Consider the following 20272-nt stretch of genomic DNA (forward strand, 5'->3'; position numbering starts at 1 on the left):
ATTTGAGGGACGCATGAGAAAGATAAGAGGGACTGATATGGCAATAGTGAAGTTTTCGAGGGACCGGAAAGAAAAATGAACTCCGGGTGCGACTAGAGTAGTCCTCCGTCAATTCATCCATTAAGAAGGGGGCGAAATCAAAATCTGCAGTAGCACGGCCCGAGACCGAACCGGAGCAGTTGGTCTTCTACAGCAGGCAAGGAAGGAAAACCTGTCGTAGGCGCCGCGCTGCGGTTCATCCTGTACAACAACTCTTCTCTCCCTGCGGAAAACGCGAGGCGAGCAGCGAAGCCCCGGAAACGAACAAAAGGATAATAAAACAATTGCGTCGGTTGGTTGTGGTGGTGGTGTGGTTAGGGTTAGTATGGTCGGAGTCCACGGTCCGGTTCGGATTGCTGGTGAGCATGTTCCCAGGCGCAATGTGAGACCGCTCCGCCGCGGCATGGAAGCGCAGAGCGCTTGCACGGACTGCTCCTGGAGGCGGCGGGGTTCGGGTTACACCGCCGCGAGCTACTGTCGCAGACGCGCTCCGCCTGCATCCCTCCCGCTGCGCCTCGACGTGACTGCGCGGTGGACCTGAACGGGCCTCAAGCAGGAGTGCCCTGCGCCAACTGCTCGTCGGCGCCGCTCGGCATCTCCAAGGATCCGGGAGCGACGCCTCCGCCTCGTCAACTGGCGAACTGGGCCGCACGGTGCAACGCGCATTTCGCCCCTGGTTGGCTGCCCGGGAGCGTCCCTGTACCAGCCACTAAGCCTCGAAGAGCAGTTGGCTACGTATTAGGTGTTCATTATCATATATCAAAGAAAAAAAAAAACGAGCTGTTTAAGGCCGATGGGACTTTTGATACCTCGTCAACTGGCGCAAGGGCGGGGCCCGCACCGGTGCCAACGCCGGCAATTTCGCCCTTGTTGCTGCCGACGTCCGTACCACCACTCAAGCCTCGAAAGCATTTATATATATATATATATCAAAAAAAAAAAAAAGCTTTTAGATGGACTTTAAACCATCCTTTTTTAGATGGATTTTTAATGATGATCCAGGTGCTGCAACGGAGGCAAGGGCTCGCTTCTGGTGGATTGACGATCAAGGACGTCAACGATGCCCTCGATCAACTGGCTTCCCGAGAAAATAGGTGCTATTCTCTTTTATTCCGTCTTATTATATTATTGGCTCAATATTTGTTTTTATATACATATGTATTTTTTAACATTTTGATAGGGGAGAGAAAACTGCTGTCCTGTCTGACCTTATTAAGAAGACCAATGCTGTAGAAATGAAGTGGATACTGATGATCATTCTTAAAGGTTTGGGATTTTTTTTTTCGAGATATCTATCTCTTTATATTTTTTTTTTCAAATTAAAAATCTTTTTTGCTGGATAGAGGCGATCATTTATTGTTTTGCAATTTGGTAGATTTAAAGCTAGGCATTAGCGAGAAAAGCATTTTTCATGAATTCCATCCTGATGCTGAAGACCTGTTCAATGTCACTTGTGACCTGAAATTAGTCTGCGAGAAGCTGAAAGATCGCAGTCAGCGACATAAGCGGCAGGTATCTTTTCAGGGTATAGGTTTATACATGTGACTATCAGACCCCTATTGGTTCATGAACTTTTATTATTTGTCTTCTGCAACCTTTTCAATAATCTATTGCTTCTTCTTTCAGATGAGTCTATAGGGTATAGTTTTCTTGTCTATCTGGATGATGAGTTAAAGAACAGACCTTTCTGTTAGATCATGAAAGTAGTACAAACCTATGTAATCACAAGTTTGAAGCATATTCAACTGCTTGGTTCACAACCAGGACCCTGTCATTCCCATGCACTTTACCAGTTCATTTACATATATGCATGCTTAGGACCTTTACATTGTTTGCAAGATTGAAGTTCGTTTCACGAGTTGGAATATTTCTGTTGAAATTTAGATTGTGGAAACATCTATAAGTGATCAACTGACTTTTCAAAGTAATTGTGAGGACATCTGTGTTTATCATTTTCTTTATTGTATTACGATTTCAATTTAACAATTCCTAACGTGTCGTTGTAAATGATACTATTGTAGAATATTTTAAAAAGTGAAAGCCATCGGCCCTTAAGCATGAGCATCAAGAATGTTTATTTTTACATTCAAGGTACAAAGTTTAAAATTTCAGTAGTATGATTCATTATACATACCCGGTTTATATGAAATATATGAATAAGGGTGGGATTGGCAGCTATAAGCAATATGAATTGATATGGAAAATACAAATGCTGTGACGCCCTTGGTTTCACACAAGGCTGCAGTCCAAGGTGAACCCAAGAATGTTAAACCTGTCATGCACCCAACATTGTGCAACAACATATTTCACTATCACAGTAATATCTCTCTAGTGAAATCAAACAATGATCAAGTGTAGGTACAAAGCAGATAAAGTAAAGATAATAATGCAAGGAACACAAGATAAAGAAAGCTCCAATAATAAATGTAAGTGTGTTCCACAAAAGAAAAGAAGTATATCTGATAAATTGAAATAAAACTATGAATCTCTAACATGTAGGAGTCAACTCAAAAGTACATAAGCACTCAGCCTCCAAAATAAAATACAACTCTAGAAATCAACTAAAACAACTACTAAGCTAATGTGGATCAATAACTGACTATGACAGAACGACGACGACTATGCAGGAACTCTGTCAAACTGTGGCTTTTCAAAACTCTGATCCGCTGCCTAAAAAGAAGGGAAAACAACAATGTCAGAGCGCTAGCAAGAACATCTCCATCTGCCCCCAGGAGAAGGGCTACTACATATGACTGAGGCTCTACCTAAAATATGCATAGTCTACCTAATTCATTTACATTGTACTAAATAGAGTTAATATTTAGAAATCCACAACACGAGACTGATACATCGAGCGAAGTAATCCAAACAAGAAAACCTTCATATATATACGATATGTCTCAAATTGTGAATCGCTAAATATCAACTCCAGACTGAGAATAAATAATAAAGAAATACTTTACAAAAATACCATCTCAAACAGTGTCATAAATGTCAAACCAAATACCTCGCACTACCATTGGGTAGATGATACAAATATGAGTACATAATCCGGTATAACCCAAAATACAATATACTCCGTCGTCATATAACTCAACGGTGAACCATGTCCATAACTAACTCCCACCTAAGCCTCAAGCTGTCAAAAGTTTCACAGTACTATCTCTTGCAAAGTTCTATAGGCTATAGCTCATCCCATTATTTTGTGGAAAGGACTACCTGTTCAGGCATCCTAAGAAAATACAGCTCACTAGCCTCATCGCATCACCATGCAGAACGGACTACCTCCTCAAGCATCCTACAAGTACGACTCATTAGTCTCATCGCATCACCATGCGGAACGGATTATCTATTCAGGTATCCTACAAATATGGTTCACTAGCCTCATCGCATTATTATGCGGAACAGACTACCTATTCAGGTATCCTGCAAATGCGGCTCACTAGCCTCCTTCAACGGTATACCAACGCACTACCCTAAGCAGTACCGAGCTGTGCTCATCAATGGTATCCATACATACATATATGCTATTCTAATTAATCGTCTCCCAGGCGTGGTCAAAACAATACATGAAATTATTTTCTCCCAGAGATCTGTGTGTGCTAAAACTCCATACGTGTACATCCATGGTTGCGCGTGTGTACATACGGCTTGAACCTCATGTTCACAACCAGACAAGCGTGGAAAAGAAAAACCTTCATCAGCAATTTAACATGTTGGTCGACTGCCCTTGAGCATTGGTCGACCAACGACGAACGTGCACAATGTGTACAACACTACAATCCATTATCAGTCGACCGACGATAGGAGTCGATCGATCGAACAGAAAGAAAGATTTAAACCTGACAGTCTATCGGTCGACTGATCTTTCTGATCAATCGACCGACCAAGGATATGTCGAAGACCTGTAAATCACTATTGGTCGACTGATCAACATAATCGGTCGCCCGATGTGCACTGATACGGGATATTTACAGGTTTTTGTGTTTTGCAACTTTTCTCAAAATCGAATTTTGTAAGCTTGTAAAGCAAAACATGGTTAAACTTTCATAATTACTTAAGAATGGATTAGCCTAAACAGGATTAGATCGCTTAGGTTCATAATTCTAGGTTTAAACATCCTAATCATCAATATTTTCAATTAATTTGATAAATTAGGGTTTTAATTATTTAAATTCGTAAATTAACAATTAATCTGAAAACTAATGATCATGATCATGTATTCTTGTTGATTAATTTGTGATGAATTCTACAGATCTTTTCATTAGGTTAAGTTCTAATCATCAAATCTAAGATTTACTCATCAAAAGATTAAGATCTAAGCATCGGATTTAAATATTGCACATCATATTTAAATTTTACTTATTAAAGATCAGAAATTTTACAGGGATAGGTTTGGAGGAAGGTGTTCTTGCCTTTGGTTTCGTTTTGATCTCTCTCTCTGTGTGGAAGAAACGCGGTCCTCCTTTACCAAACGTCGTAGATCTCACATCTTCTCGGTATTTGCTTCACAAAGCTCTCCCAAACTCGCAATCTAGGGTTAGGGTTTAGAGAGAGGATGACTGCTGCTAGGGTTCAGAGATTATGATGAAAAAAATCGTGAAAACATGTATATATATACTTATATGCAATTGGGTCAAAAACCGACCCAAAACTAAAGCCCAAAATTCGTGTTCATCGGTCGACTGGTTGTGAAAATCGGTCGACCGATAAATACACATCAGTTGACCAGTCTTTCCCATCAGTCGATCGACCCGAATAAAAATCCAACTTACAGATTTTGATATATTTTGATATATTTTGTGTATGATACTCACATATATATACGTATTCGATCTCAAATCGATTTCAAACATGTTAATTCATCCCAAAATAGTTTCAAACATGATAAAACTCATATTTTATCATTTTAAAATAATATTTTAAAATTTTACGGGGTTTTACAGTACAATAGGCAATGAAAGTGAAAGCCAAAATTAAATGCTAGGAATGATGTGGCTCTTATCGGTGGCCAAAGTAGTGATTATTAATGACTTGATCAAAGAGATGGAGCAAAAAACATGAGGCATGTGCCAAAGGAATCTGTGTGTCGAATCTTACAGTTCAAACTCCTTCATTTGTTTGTTCATTTGCTATAAGATTGAGGCAAACCTTACTGATACATCATAAAGCACACGTGGGCAGGTTCTGTTATCTGAGTTTTTTATACTGAAGTTCTTGATAGCTGATTGATGTCATTTTTGTTTGTGATGTATTCTTCATTGTGCATTGTTGTAAATAATGAAGGACCTTCTATTGTTTTGCTAGGATATAGAAGTTGGGAAAGCTGTTAGGCCTCAGCTAGCTATGCGTGTTGCTGATGCTGCTAGCGCATGGAAGAAGGTAAGCTCATATCCTAGTCCCTCTGGTCCACAATTATATCTCTATATGGTTCTTTGGATTGTTGGAGATTGACATATTCCATATTGGTTAGTTTGGAGCATGAAGCATGGATGTTTCACAAGAAAGTGCTTGTTGTCATAGTTGTGGAGGTGTAGAAACTGCACCGGTTAAAGACAAAGTGAAGAGCTGACTGACATAAAATATATGAGGAGGCCGTGGATGTGTGAGTAAAATTTTGATTGTGTTAGGATTAAAAACATGAGAAGGGATATCAGATAGCGTACTTGATGGAACGTAAAGAAACTTGCAGCAGTACTAGGTTTATGCAGCTTTCAAATATTCCACCATGAATACTTGGGACAAGGACTACCGTTTGTTGCAATTTAACTTAATTTGTAATGGCAAGCAATTCATTAATATGCAATAATTAGTGTATTTAATTTGTTTCTCTACATGTTACATACCATCCTTGTAGATGGTACATTGTTACTCACTGGAGCAGATACCCCAATCAGCCGCTCTACAACTAAAAAAACCAAAGAAATAAAACAAAAAACTCAAGAAAAAAACATCAAAAAGCACCACCACTACCGCCATCCACCAAAACACCACCAACAACAACAACAAAACAACCTCTCCGTGGTAGTGGTAGACTGGTAGTGCACAATTTGTACTTTAGCAAGATAAATGCATAACATGAAGTGTAATGCAACTTTGCATATAACATGGGAAGAAATAATATAATATGTTAATTTATGATAATATAAAATGATACATGCTGTTTGAAGCAGGGTGGGAGTTTAAATTTATTTCCAAAGATGATAACTACCAGTTAATCTTTTGAATGATGTAGCAGAAAGTTATGCATCCTCTGGTCATCACTCTTGTAACTGGAGCAATTTAGATGGTTGGCTAATTTTCTTCTCTTATTTGTAATTTACATTTTCCCTTCATTTTCCTGTTTAGCTTCATGGAAAGAATGTCGTTGTCGAGTGCAAATTTGATGGTGACCGCATTCAAATCCATAAGAATGGATCAGAGATACACTACTTCTCACGGTAGGTAGATAGGCATATAATGAAGCATTTGGCTTTCTCTTTCCTATCTTTTCTTTTGGCTTTCTTTAGATTTTTGTCATCTTTTCTTCTCTTGCTGCATTACCTTCTAAAGCCATCGTTTACTTTACCTGAGGATATTTTATCCAGTAGATTTGGCTTTTTGGGGTGTTCATCAACCACTAATCCTTGGATGAAAGAAGTTAAAACACTATCATTGACTTCCAACCTTTGTGTTTTTCTTGTTAAAAATGTAATATCTGGTCCAACGTCAATAAGATGTTTTGAGTACTAGTGAAGTTTAATTTCTTTTGCTGTCCATACAGGAATTTTCTTGACCATTTGGAATATGCACCTGGCATGTCCAGCATCATTTTGCAAAATATCCAGGTTGATAGGTAATCATCCTTGTGAGGACTTGCTGCTTTTATTTCGGTAATTGCTCTGTCCAGCATTATTGCGCATTATCATCCAGGTCAATAGGTCAGCTTTTTCATGCAAATATTCCCTTCTGTTTGATTCTTTTATTGTTATTTATTCAGTCGAGTATAATTGTGTAAACTATAATATGAAGAGATCTGCATTCTGGATACTTATTTCATATCTAATTTCTCAGCAAATTTTCTTAAAAACTATTCATTTCAAATTGGAGCCCCTTTAAGAATGTGCTCTGTTTCTTTTTTTTTCTTTGCAATATCCAAGGGAAAATGTCTGCAGTATTTGTTTCTTAAATATAATAATTTTATACATGGTTACTTAACAAATCTATCAGCAGATCTGGAAGTGACCACACCTGCTTGACTGTCACGAATTACCTATGCTTATTCGATTCAATTCAAGGGCATCGACAGAAACCCAAAATCTGGTCTGATAGTGTACGCAACAGGTCATATAAAGCAAGGTTTTAAATGTCGGCCGACATGTTCGACATGTCGGCCGACATGTCGGTTTGAGGGCTTGAGCTACACGACATGGGCATTTTCAATTTGTATATCGCTTTTCAGGGCCAAATCGGAAATATCGGGCATATCGGCCGATTTTCCAGCTTTAAAAAATCGACCAATATGACCCTTTTTTTTAGATCTGTTTTTTGTTATCAGGTTTGGGTTTAGTTTAGTGATAAAAACCCAAACCTCTTTGACCTGTTCTCATGTTTAAGGGTTTCTTATGAACCCGATAGAAAGAAAAGACAAAAATTAGGGCTACAACGGGCTTGGGAATCGATCACTCTTTTCGTGAACGACGATGCCCTTCACCCACCTCCATCTCGGCCCCTTGTCGTCCATCTCCCGTTGCGTCCCGAAATCCGAACCCCAACTGAACCCGAGGGACGGCAGGGTATCCCATCATCGGGATAAAGGGAAGAGGGTGGTCGGTGACTCATCCGAAGGACCCCGAGCAGACGAAGAAGAAGAAGAGCCTCGGCACTGCCTCCCTGCGATGTCAAAATCCACCCATCACCGGCGTCGCATCTAAAATTTATAAAGTATGCTTATATTGAATTTAGGAATGCTTAGATTACATTTAGGACATGATATTATACATATGCGCACCACCCGATATGACAATCCGATATTTAGTCCATGTCCCCCGATATATCCCCGATTTTCGCTATCCGACATGAATTTCAGCCGTCCTACATGAACCCGACATCCGACATTTAAAACCTTGATGTAAAGTCACGCCAACATACTTGACTTGTGCAACATATGAAGGGGGGGGAGGAATCTGACGTGTAAATAGTTAAAGAAAACAAGACCATGGTCCATAAGATGCAACAGAATACTCAAATCAGAAGCATCAACCTTCAACTCATATTCATTTTTGTTTGCTTATGTTGTATTCCCCTGTCATCTTACATTACTCCAATTTCTTAAGTTATGCCGATATATTTAAGTTGTGCAACATATTAAAATCTGACACGTAAATAGTTGAAGAAAACAAGACCACAATCAATAATATGAAACAGAATACTCAAATCAGAAGGATCAACCTTTAACCCAGAGTTATGTTTGCTTCATGTCATATTCCTGGTAATCTTAGATTAGTTCCAATTTCCTTCAAATTTCCATTGTATAATATTGTGGTTTTATCTAAAATTAGCAGACTAAAACCTCTTGAAATTCATTATAGACAAACTAACTTCTTATGTCCTTTCATTTTTTATTCTACATCCACATTGCTTGAAGTCACTGAGAAGCCCAGTTTGTACTATCACCTGAATTCAATCACTTGCAGTGATATCAAGTTCAAATTCTAGTTGCCTACTATTCGCTCATCATCTTATTGGTTTGATCAACTGAAAAAGGAACTTCATTGCCTCTTTTCCTGTGGTTTCCCTTGGTTTCATGTTTAAATTTAATTACACCCACACCGATGTACCTGAGAGGCACTAATAGGTGCACACCATTAGGGATGTAGGGACTTCTTTCCGGAATTCTTGAATTGTGATGTTATTGGAATTGCTTGTCTTTTAGCATCTAATCTAGCAGTTTATATCATAAGACAATTGTTATCCAGGTTTATATTGGATGGTGAAATGCTGGTCTGGGACACCGCAACTAATCGTTTTGCAGAGTTCGGCTCCAACCAAGAAATAGGTTTAAATAGCTTGATACTTATTGTTTATCATATTTAAATTTTATATGTTAGCTTTGAATAAAGGGGGAACTGTTTTGCAGCAAAAGTGGCTAGGGAAGGATTGGAGAGTGATCGTCAGGTTCATAAATACACACCGCGTTTATTTTGTTATTTTCTGATGTTATGATAATAATTACAGTAGATTAATTTCATGCCCATATCTTACATGCAGTTATGCTGTATCCTTCACACGAGATCCAACTTTGTGGTCTGTATTTGTTTGGTAATATTTGAAAGTTCCTGTAGAAAGTATCTAAACAGTATACTCCTGTATATTGTTAGCATGTGGACTCCACAATAACTTGGGAGGATAATTTCTTAAATATAGGTATGGTGACTTCTCCCAGTTTCTTGAAAAGGTTCACGTGGCAACACGGATAATATGTCATTTGTGGTTGGAAATTTTGTTTCTATTAAATAAATTTGAAGTTATGAACTGAAGGAATTGTTTCTATTAAATAAATTTGAAGTTATGAACTGAAGGAATTGTTTCTATTAAATAAATTTGAAGTTATGAACTGAAGGAATTGTTTCTATTAAATAAATTTGAAGTTATGAACTGAAGGAATTGTTTCTATTAAATAAATTTGAAGTTATGAACTGAAGGAAATCATAGATAAAGATTGTGAGTATAAAAACTAAGGAGGCAACAACTATTAAAACTATGGTTTTTCTTATATTAGACCCTAAATTAGTATATCTGTCCCCCAAATCCTTTAAGTTGCTCTAATTACACCCCTAACAGGCTCCCTGCATGCAGCAGTTTACTTGCATGACTATATTTGTGCATGTTCATCTTTGCTAAGTCTGGCAATTGGCATTCGAAGGATCCAAAACATAGGTTAGTTGATATATGAAATTCAAGCAAATTAGTTCGCTTTCACAGTGACAATATATGCATGTGTTCATGTCAACTGTAAATAAGCTATTGGGTGCACTATATATCTACATCATAATTTTTTATTTTCTAGAAAGATTTGGAAAGAAATCTGAAAAAAATGAAAAAGCATTCATTTGCAGATTTTTGTGCACTTTTTCACTGCTTGTCACATGAATGACTGTGTTCTATTAAAACCCAAATCTTATATATACTGGATTCACATTTCTGTGTAGAGAGATCGTGCAGTGTATTTGTACATGAGCATGTGTCCTACAAAACAACAACTGATTCATTTGTGATGATTCCATCCAAAAGTTCTAGTCTCAGTATTCATTCTTGCTTCTGATTATGCATAGCACCACTAATCTTATGTTTATTATGTGATAAAGTTCAGTCCGGACCATTTCTTTGGTTGTTGTGTTCTTGACATCAGATATGATTAGATGTTGCTTTCGATATTCTTTATGTTGGAGACACTAGCGTTATTCATCAGAGCTTGACAGAACGGCATGACCTTCTACGGAAATTTGTAAAACCTGTGAAGGGTCAGCTAGAAATTTTGATTCCTGATGGCGGTCTTAACGACCTTCGTTCACCAGGTAAGCAATTATAAGAAACATTTGTCTTTTCATTTCTGTCACCTCTAGTTATTGGCAATACTTTCGTCTTGTACTACAAATTTTTCTTATTGTACCATCTCTCTTCGTTGAAATGAAATGCAAGACTCATTTGATTAGAGTGTTTAATCTCCATTTTGTTTGCATCTATGCTAGTGACAGATGAATTGTTTTCTATATCTTTGTTATGATGTAAGTCTTTATTCTGTTTCAAGCTTGCTTGCTTGCTTGTTATGAATGTAAGTTATATTCTATTTCTTGTTTCCTAACTTATATTTGAAACTTCTTAGATGGATGTCTCTTTGACTTTTCAGGTGAACCTTGCTGGTCTATTGTTGCTTACAGTGTTGAAGATGTTGAGAGGTTTTTCAGGGAAACCATTGAGAATAGGTTATGATTTTTACTCACTAGTATATCCCTATAATGTGTGTAATGTTGCTTGAGGTCAAGTATTTAGTTAAAGGCTCCATTTGTAGTTGCTCTTCGAAGCATAATCTTTCTTCCTTGTTGACAAACATACACAAGGAAACATGCATGTTTTATCTTTAGTTAACTAATTGGCATTATAATTCTTACACAAATACCAATTTCTTGTGAATATGGTTTTCACTCATTTGGGAAGTGTTTGTCATCTAAAATGAGCTTTCTCCTATCTCGGAAGCTAAGTGTTTCTCCTCTTTTATCTTATGATGATGTAGTGTGGATTGTGTTCAATCAACTCGGCCATTCCTTGTCAAGGTTTAAAGTTTACTTCGAACCATGACTCCTGCAATACACTGTTTTTTTTTTTTAATTAAAAAAGGGGAAAACGTGATACAGAGATTTACAATTAGCTATGATCTTTATCAAGGATAAGTACCAGTTAGCATTTATGATGATACATAATTACATATACTCTTGTGTACACTGTTGTATAGAAGTTAACTGTCCTCGTTGATATATGTTTCAGAGATGAGGGGATTATATTAAAAGATCTTGGTTCCAAATGGGAGCCTGGTGATCGGAGTGTAAAATGGATGAAATTGAAGCCTGATTACATACATGCTGGTGCAGACCTGGATGTCCTTATTATAGGTTTTGTATCTTCCTTTTATTTTAATATATATTCTTCTCATGTAATCCATCAACTGGAATAAGTAAATTTTAATATATCATTTGTTTCAGGAGGATATTTTGGCTCTGGTCGACATGGAGGGGAGGTGGGCTCAGCTTTATCTATCATTTTAGCTTATATCGTATATTTTCAAACAGTTATGATGAATTTACCTAGCTCTCCGCTTGGTCATCTGTGAGTTATCTTACACTGCAAGAGCGCAGTAAAGATGTCTCGCGATGGCTTATGAGAGCTCAGTGGTTTGTTAACTGGAAGGCGAGTGGATGTCCATTCTTCCACTCGTCTTGATGTTTTCATGCCATTAGCTCAACTTAATCTCCATTTTCTTTTGCCTGAATAATTGCAGGTAGCTCAGTTTTTAGTTGGTCTCGCGGAGCATTCAGGCTCTAGCGGTCACCCAAAACGGTGATCTACTCTTGCATCTCTCCCTAATATACTAGTTCTTTTTTTTTTACTCTGTAAGAATTTCTGATTGCGTTTTAGGCAATAGTTTTTAGTAGCTTTTCCTGTTCAAAGCCACCTGTGGTGTTCATGCAAACTTTTGCATTCTTGCAACAATTTAGTCATTTCTTGATGATAGTAACTCAAGTGTCATTTTGTTCATAAATAGTGCTCAAGAGAAATTTATGCTCATATGCTGTTTAAACATAGTATGACATTGTAGCTTAGAGTTCTAGGTTGTCATGATCTTGCTAAGTAGGTAATATGACGAGGATAGAATTGAAATTTTCTTGCATTGGTCATTAATGCAAGCATCAAGACTTACTGCTGCCTAAATATTATGCTAGAACATGTAGAAGTTAAGTTGCCTTTGCCTCTGGTTTAGAATATCACAAGTTGATTCAGAGGCCTCATGATGGCCCAATAATCATTGTGACCCAAATGCTAAAACTGTTTGATCAACGATATCCAATTTTTACACAATTACAATATTGTATTCCTCCCTTGCGATATGTAGTTGTCTCTGGCTAGAATCATCAAAAATTGATGCAGAGGCCTTACATCTGTCAGACAATCAATTTAACACATTCTTAAGTTGTTTGGTTAACAATTAGCAGCAAACAAACTTAGCACTTCTCACTTGCGGCACAATTGCATGTGGGTAGGCAGGATAATGCAATTAAATTTTTTTAATAATGGAAATTTCAACCCAGGAACCCAAAAATCTCGATGCTTGGTTACAGTATGGGGTGTGGGAATGTATATCACGAATATTCAGATACATGTCTCCCATGTAGGTTTAATGTGCTGTTTTGAGTAAGTTACACATCATACATGGCATATTTGTTCATATTTCCAATTATTCCCTTTTTTTAGGTCGTCTTGCTTGTTCAGTTTTAAAAAAATGTAGCAGATTATTACATAGTGATTTATGCTTGACGTTTTTGGATATATCCTCATTCAGTATTATAAGTGAATATTTAATATCACAAGTAATGGTATTATTTATATTATTCATGTAGATTTATTTCATTCTGTCGTGTCGGTACGGGTCTCTCTGATGAGGAGCTTGATGCTCTCACCAACAAATTGAAGCCTTACTTCAGGTATTCTTTGCTTGGACTCATCAAGTGTTATCTTCCATTTATTATTTTCCTATCATATAACTTTTGATTGATAGCCTAGAAAGTAACTCCAGCATGCTTCACTTAATGTCTAGTTATTTCACTCTCTAGCCCAAGGCAGAACCAGGATAAAGGAGGAAGATCATATTAGTGTATTAGGTTGTTGATATCTACTGTAGAGATTACTTAGATCTCATGAAATAAATCCTAAAGGCATATCTAATGGTTTGCTCGTCAAAGTTTACCTTCTAACCTTACGCCAACATCAGCTTAACCTCAACCTGACCAAGCCAATCACAGGCTGACTGTATTTACCTTCTAACCTTACGCCAACATCAGCTTAACCTCAACCTGACCAAGCCAATCACAGGCTGACTGTATTACCTTGAGAATGCTCATGCCTGATCAGCTTAACCTCAACCTGACCAAGCCAATCACAGGCTGACTGTATTACCTTGAGAATGCTCATGCCTGATTTCATTTCCTAGTGCCAACTCAGTCTTAATGCAAAGTTTGGGGCAAGGCCGAGACTCTCCTGCATCACTAACAGTTTAAACCTGAGCTTTTTGTTGCAAGTCTAATTCTACTTTCTTATGATAACCTTTTTTTTTCCAACCATCTTCAGGAAGAATGAATACCCAAAGAGGCCCCCTCGATTTTATGAAGTAACAAATCATTCGAAGGAGAGGCCGGATGTTTGGATTGACAGTCCTGATAAGTTAAAAGTTCTTATTTTATTTTATGCTTCCCATCTTCTGAAATTACGTTTGGATTGACAGTCCTGATAAGTTAAAAGTTCTTATTTTATTTTATGCTTCCCATCTTCTGAAATTACGCTGGTACTTATTTAATCTAATATTGCAGGTCGATTATACTTTCTATAACGAGTGATATCAGAACGATTAAGTCTGGGGTACTCTGCATATAATTTGGGTGTTTTGAGTTGCATGTTTTTTGCAGTCTTTCAAATGCCTTCAATGCTTGATATTCATACTGTTTTCTTACATGTACTGATGTTCATAAATTTATTTGCATCTTAGGTATTTGCTGCGCCATATAGTTTGAGATTCCCACGTATTCAACGTGTGAGATATGACAAACCATGGCATGAGTGCCTTGATCTGCAATGTGGGTATTTATGTCCATAATTATCTTTGTTGTCCTATGATTCTTTTTTGCACTGAATCTGGCTTTGAACTTTGAAGTTTTTCCTAGTGTGTCCTTAAGCTAGCTTTCCTAAACAACAAAAAATGTATTTTCTTTTGTTAATGTAAACTCTAAAGCAGTGTCCCAAAAGAAAAAAAAATCAATGTTGTCAAACAGAAATCCATTATGCCTGTGCTTGGGCAACACATAATGCATGATCAAATATTGCAGAAATGTATGTATGTTTGTGTGCGTACATGCACCCACGCGCACACAAGCTCACATGCATAGACATGGTGCTGAAATTGTTCCAAGAGTTCAACCCATTGGCTTCACTTCTCTCCAAGTCCTCTATGTTTCTGGCAGTCACTTGGCAGTTATGAACATGATGTCTCCACTTTACATCTCTTCTACCACTCTCATAATGCCAGTATGCCACAACTTATTAATTTGCAATAGTCATACGTATTAGTTGGGACTTCTTTTTCCCCTTTCTAATCTTATCCTTAACGACTTCACATTAAAGGTTCTTGTGTTTTTTCAAATTAGATTTTTTGTAAACTTCGTGATGGATGTAAATAATGCTTTGTGGTGATTCAGATGTGGGTTACCAAGCGATGTCGTGGGGAGTTCCATTGTTCAACTAAAGATAGGATTTTGTTGATCACCCTAGTAATTTCATGTGTCACAAATTCTGAGGTAGATGTCTAGATGAGTAACATGAATTATACACCATTGTAGCATTAAGTAATTCCAGGAGGAAAGGATGAAGAAAGGCTTTTGTAATAAGGATCTTTTTTCTAGTAATATGAGTGGATTAGGTTCTTGATATTGATTTCGTATTGTTGTTAAATTGGAGAGTTTCCTTGATGTACATTCAGTTTGCAGAATTGTTCACAAGGCCAATTTGATTTCTAAAACTTCAATTGCTCTGTTCTTTCCCTCATTCATCATTTACAAGATGCTTATAGATGCCAGTCGTTTTACACTTTCACTGGGTGCTTTCTCCTCTCTGCAGCATTTATGGACTTGGTACATTCAAGTAACGGAAACACACAGAGACCTGACCATGGAGCTCCGCAGAACCAAATCTCTAAACATCTCAAAGCCACCAAACCAGTGAAAGGAGAGAAGAAAAATATTTCTGCCATTCCTTCTCATTTCAAGCAGACTGATGTCTCGGCTATAAAGGGGGAGACCTTTATATTTGCTAATATGATGTTCTGTATCCTGTTGTTTGTTTCACCCTTTCAATATTCATTCCCCTTTAACTTCATTTTGCACTTTTTGTGTGTTCTGATGTCTCTGCATTATCTTAAAAGATGTCACTAAACTGCTTCCTTGACTTTGTTAGATTTTATTAATGTCCCTCCATCTTATACTATTGACCATTTTCACAAAATGGTTGCTGAGAATGGGGGAAATTTCTCAATGAATCTCAATGATTCAGTTACACACTGTATTGCGGCTGAGAAAAAAGGTAATGAGTTTTCTTTGGTGTTAAATAAATGATCTTTGTACTTAGGTAATGAGTTTGGCAGGGATTAAATATCAGGCAGCCATGCGTCAAGGGGATATTATTCATGTTTCTTGGGTCTTGGATTGCTGTGCACAAAAGCGGCTCATACACCTGCAACCCAAGTTAGTTTTGAAACAGAAGATATGTAATTCATCTTAATGCTATCAATCGTTCAGTAATGAATTATTATATTCACTTTATGTTGAAGGTATTTCCTATTCCTTGCTGACTCTTCAAAGAGCAAGTTCCAGGGGGAGATCGATTCATTTCTTGATTATTATTACTGGGATCTAGATATCACGGACATGAAACAGGTATTGTCTTAGTTCTGAAGTATGTTTATTCTTCATGAACAATCTGTTGATAGTTCATCTAAAAGTGGAACAGTATAGTATTCTCTATGAAGTTTATGCTGGCGAAATTCCTACAGCATCTTAACGGATAATCACTCCCAATTAAGGATTTGCTTGAAAAATTTGATAAATCATACAGCACCCTGAATGGGCTTCTACCTGATTAAGTATTTGCTTGAAGAACTGATATTATCTTGCTTTGAGGTGTGGATTTGGAAGATATTTGTAGCTCTTCAGGTTTTTTTGCATTAATTCCACCAAATGGAATGTGACTGAAGTATAGATAAAAGAAATAGCTATTGATCTGTCATCGTTTATTCGCTTTGATTCTTTAAATTGGGTGCCCTTCATGCTTTTTAAAGCATTCACATGCGTTGCTTAAGCCAGTGTTACTCAGATTTGTGGTAGCTTTGGTTCATAGTATGGTAAGTGTATCGGATGTCAAGCATTAATCGGATCGGTATGTGGGCTCATACTTTCTCAAAGAATGAAAATCATACTAATTAAATTTAAGAACACAATCTAATTTCGGATGCATTAAACAACTGAAGTTAAAATTCCAAACATAAAAGCTAAAATGTAAGTCTCAAAAACTACAGAGTAACTTTATAAAGAAAAGGCGAACTATGCTGAATATAGGTAAGGAATCACTGAATCAGATAGTTATTAGTTCTCTTCTTTTATTTTTTCCGTCGCCAGTTTTAACATTCAGTCAGAAGTACACCACAAATCCGTATGCATGAACTGGGCTACTGTTTGTGATGGAGAAATTTAGGTAACGGTGGTTTAAACAGATTTCCCTTTAATTTGCTGGCTTGGAAGTTACAAATTTAAGTTCAGAACTACATAGACAGACTACTTAGTTAGCTGCCAATATAATATCGTCGTCAACCTATATGTGGAGATATATATGTCTGGTAACAGATGCTAGCTAACCTTATGATGGATGGAAGCTACATGTTAACAAGCTGGCCATTGACTCAGTGCAAATGGAAGCTTGCCTAGCCTTGTAGTTTCTGGGCTTTAATCAAGTGTTAAAGTTCTCTTAACCTGAATTATATCTTTCAAATTAATCCTATTTATGTAGTTTTATATGAGCCGGTCTTTCGCATGCCAGAGGATCGATTCCTGGACGTGTTTATTTGTTGTATTTGGTCTTTCTGTACCTGTAAACTAGATACTCCATTGCTTCTGATGCATGCTTTCAGTAGGTTAGCTCATGCACATTGACTCTGGCCCTTTGATTCTTCAGTTTATTATTATGTTTGTGATCTTCTTTCATGTTGATCAAACCATCCAAGGCGACCTATCGCCTCTGCTTCCAAGTTTCTGATGCCTTTGATATGTTTCTTCAGATTTTCAGCAATATGAGTGGGTTAGAAAACCTCAAATCCATCAGTTATTACAAAAAGAAATATTTTCCAATGGAATCAATGTGCGTGTTTCAAGATTGTCACATTTTCTTCTATGAAATGCCTATTGTGTAAGTTTTGTTGTTTAATTGGAAAATTATATCGGTTGAACAGAATTTTATTTCAAGCACCTCATCTTCCATTGCCTCAAAAAAGAACTTATTTAATGACAATTATGTTCCTGAAGGAACAAGGACTTGAGAATGGTATCAGAGCTTGCTCTCAGGAGGATGAGACTTGACATTACTATGCGTGGAGGTGAAGACTGTGACAACCTTGCACATGCTACACACTTAGTGGCTTGTTCAACCCTGGGATCCCACAACTTTGATGAATTATATAAAAGGTTTGCTCTGGTATTTTTGGGGACTTGTAATAGTGGTTGAGCTTGCAGCATGCACCCTCTTTTATTACACTGGCCAAAATTGCAACCTTTCTGTGATTAGCATTTCTTTAATTATCATTGCTCGTGCAGTTTCCCAACTGCTGAGAGGCGGAGGTTGCATAAGAAAAGGTTACATGTTGTGATGCATCAGTGGTTGGATGATTCCTTAGCAAAAGGCAAGAAGTTGCCGGAAGATGCTTATAATTTAAAGCCAGATACCTTACAGGATCTTGAATTTGAAGAAAGGTAGCTTGTGAAAATCTTAATTGCTGAACTGTTATGATAACTACTCTTGTGTTAAAGCACTTGATACCGGACGCATGACTAGTTAACAATTAAGGGTCCCGGATAATTACCATGCCAGTCACCTTGTTACCATTGTAGTATCCAGCGTGGACCTCTGTGGGAAAAAGAGAGGAGGGAACAAGACCCTGAGCTATTTGGTTTTTAATAATATACCATCTTGTACCGAATTCTTAGGTGTCATCTTTCATCTTTATGCAGCAAAGAGGATATCCAGGTTCCTTCCACCACAAGCGAAGTAGAAAGGCGGAAAGTTTCGGAGCCAGTTGACACAGGTGAGAAACGGAAAAGAGGGAGACCGAGAGGGGCAAACACAAAAAGAGGAACAGCAGCTCCAAAGCCCCATCGGAGGACCCGGGCAAGGATAGGAAACCGTGCTGCCAAATTAAACTCGGACGAAGCAGACAACATCAATCCTGTTGATGAATCTGATGGTGGAGAAGCTGATGAATCGATGGAGGAAATTCAGAGTGATTTAGAGGAAAATGATCGGAGTGAGGAAAATAAAGAAAAATAAGGGAAGAGAGTCGAAGAATTTGAGGACAAGGAAAGAAAAACAGAGCATGCAGAAGAAAGGCGCAAAGGTTCTGAAGTTGTAGCTGTTTCAGAAATCGGGAAGAAGGGAGCAGGTGAGCAACTGGAGCAAATGGTAGATCCACTGCAAGCAATGTTATTGGATATGATACCGACACTAAGTCAGAAAAGAGAAGGGACAGCCAGCTCTGTTGCCTCAGTCGTGGAAGGAGAGAAGAAAACAGAGACAGGAGATCCTGATGCTAGCGGTAGTAGCCCAGCGAAGAAAAAGAAGAGAGTTAGCTATAAGGACGTTGCAGATCAATTGCTGAAGGATTGGTGATTGTGTGCGGCTCTCAACATCTGTACGTTTTACGAAATTTCCTTCCCCTTCTCCGGTGATTGTGTGCGACTCTCAACATCTGTACGTTTTACCATATTTCCTTCCCCTTCTCCTCATGACCCCTGTGAATATTAGCTCTTGGTGTAGCATCTGTCTCCTTGAGTGTTGTACATTAAGAGGAGGTAGACGGTGTGCTTTTAGCATGGTTTTTGTCACAGCCAGAAGAGCCAGTGTGCTTCAGCATGATGGTTTAATCACTAATTAAGGTTTTGCTAACTTCGCAAACGGGTTGGCATTTTTTTGAAGGAGCTTTAGCTGCTTCATCGTCTGTATGAAGCCGAAGTGCCACAGCAGTCGCTGGTTCATGCAAGTTGTCACTTTGTGAGAGAGGGAGAGAAATGGGTATGTTTGGTACCAAACACAAGTTTTTGTGTTTGGTAGTGAGGTGATATATTCCTCCACTATTTGAAATCGGGTTCACATTCACATGAGTTAGGGAGTGGTTGAGAATTGAAATGAATGGATGAGAATAGACCACATCACTATAAAGCACAAATTTTGTGATTGGTAGTGAGTTGTCACATCTTCCTTAACTCATTCAAATGGGGGGATTACATTCACATAGGTTGAGAAGAGTGTATGAGAATATGTAACCATATGAATGAGTGGAAGGGATGTGACACCTCACTTGGTACCAAGCAAACAAACATTTCCTGTGGTCAAAACTCAAAAGAAAGAAAGCCACCACGTGCGGAAGCCGTCTCAAAGCGCACTGGGCATGAACCAATTAATCTCTCTCTATATACGAACAGCGCCCTCTCATCCTCCTCCTGCACAGGCACCGCACGGGGAATAGCGGACCGTTCTTGTTTGCTGGCCGTAGGAAGCCTAGGCTGACCACAAATGCATGAAAACCTCGTTTCCCTCAAATTACACATTTCCCATGCTGCTCCTATTATTACTCCTCTTAATTTAAGCATTAGCCGATCGATTAACCTTTCAATTG

The 20272-nt window shown here is 38.0% G+C and overlaps 1 protein-coding gene across 1 annotated transcript; it reads left to right on the forward strand.

Annotated features, from left to right (window-relative positions):
* LOC109828922 (DNA ligase 4) lies at positions 846 to 19571 on the forward strand (the record flags this gene model as incomplete). Its single annotated transcript, XM_020395914.1, has 27 exons — positions 846 to 920; positions 1042 to 1133; positions 1220 to 1305; positions 1415 to 1551; positions 5347 to 5421; positions 6388 to 6479; positions 6803 to 6874; positions 8997 to 9076; positions 9158 to 9195; positions 9289 to 9295; positions 10440 to 10595; positions 10928 to 11003; positions 11563 to 11687; positions 11778 to 11812; positions 12074 to 12132; positions 13191 to 13274; positions 13918 to 14010; positions 14157 to 14205; positions 14333 to 14420; positions 15457 to 15663; positions 15793 to 15918; positions 15980 to 16079; positions 16166 to 16271; positions 17666 to 17793; positions 17910 to 18068; positions 18198 to 18353; positions 18612 to 19571. Coding segments are annotated over 27 exons (2817 nt in total), but the record flags the coding sequence as incomplete, so codon positions are not given.

This window comes from Asparagus officinalis, chromosome 1 (genome assembly GCF_001876935.1).
Source record: "Asparagus officinalis chromosome 1, Aspof.V1, whole genome shotgun sequence".
In the NCBI taxonomy this organism is placed as follows: domain Eukaryota; kingdom Viridiplantae; phylum Streptophyta; class Magnoliopsida; order Asparagales; family Asparagaceae; genus Asparagus; species Asparagus officinalis.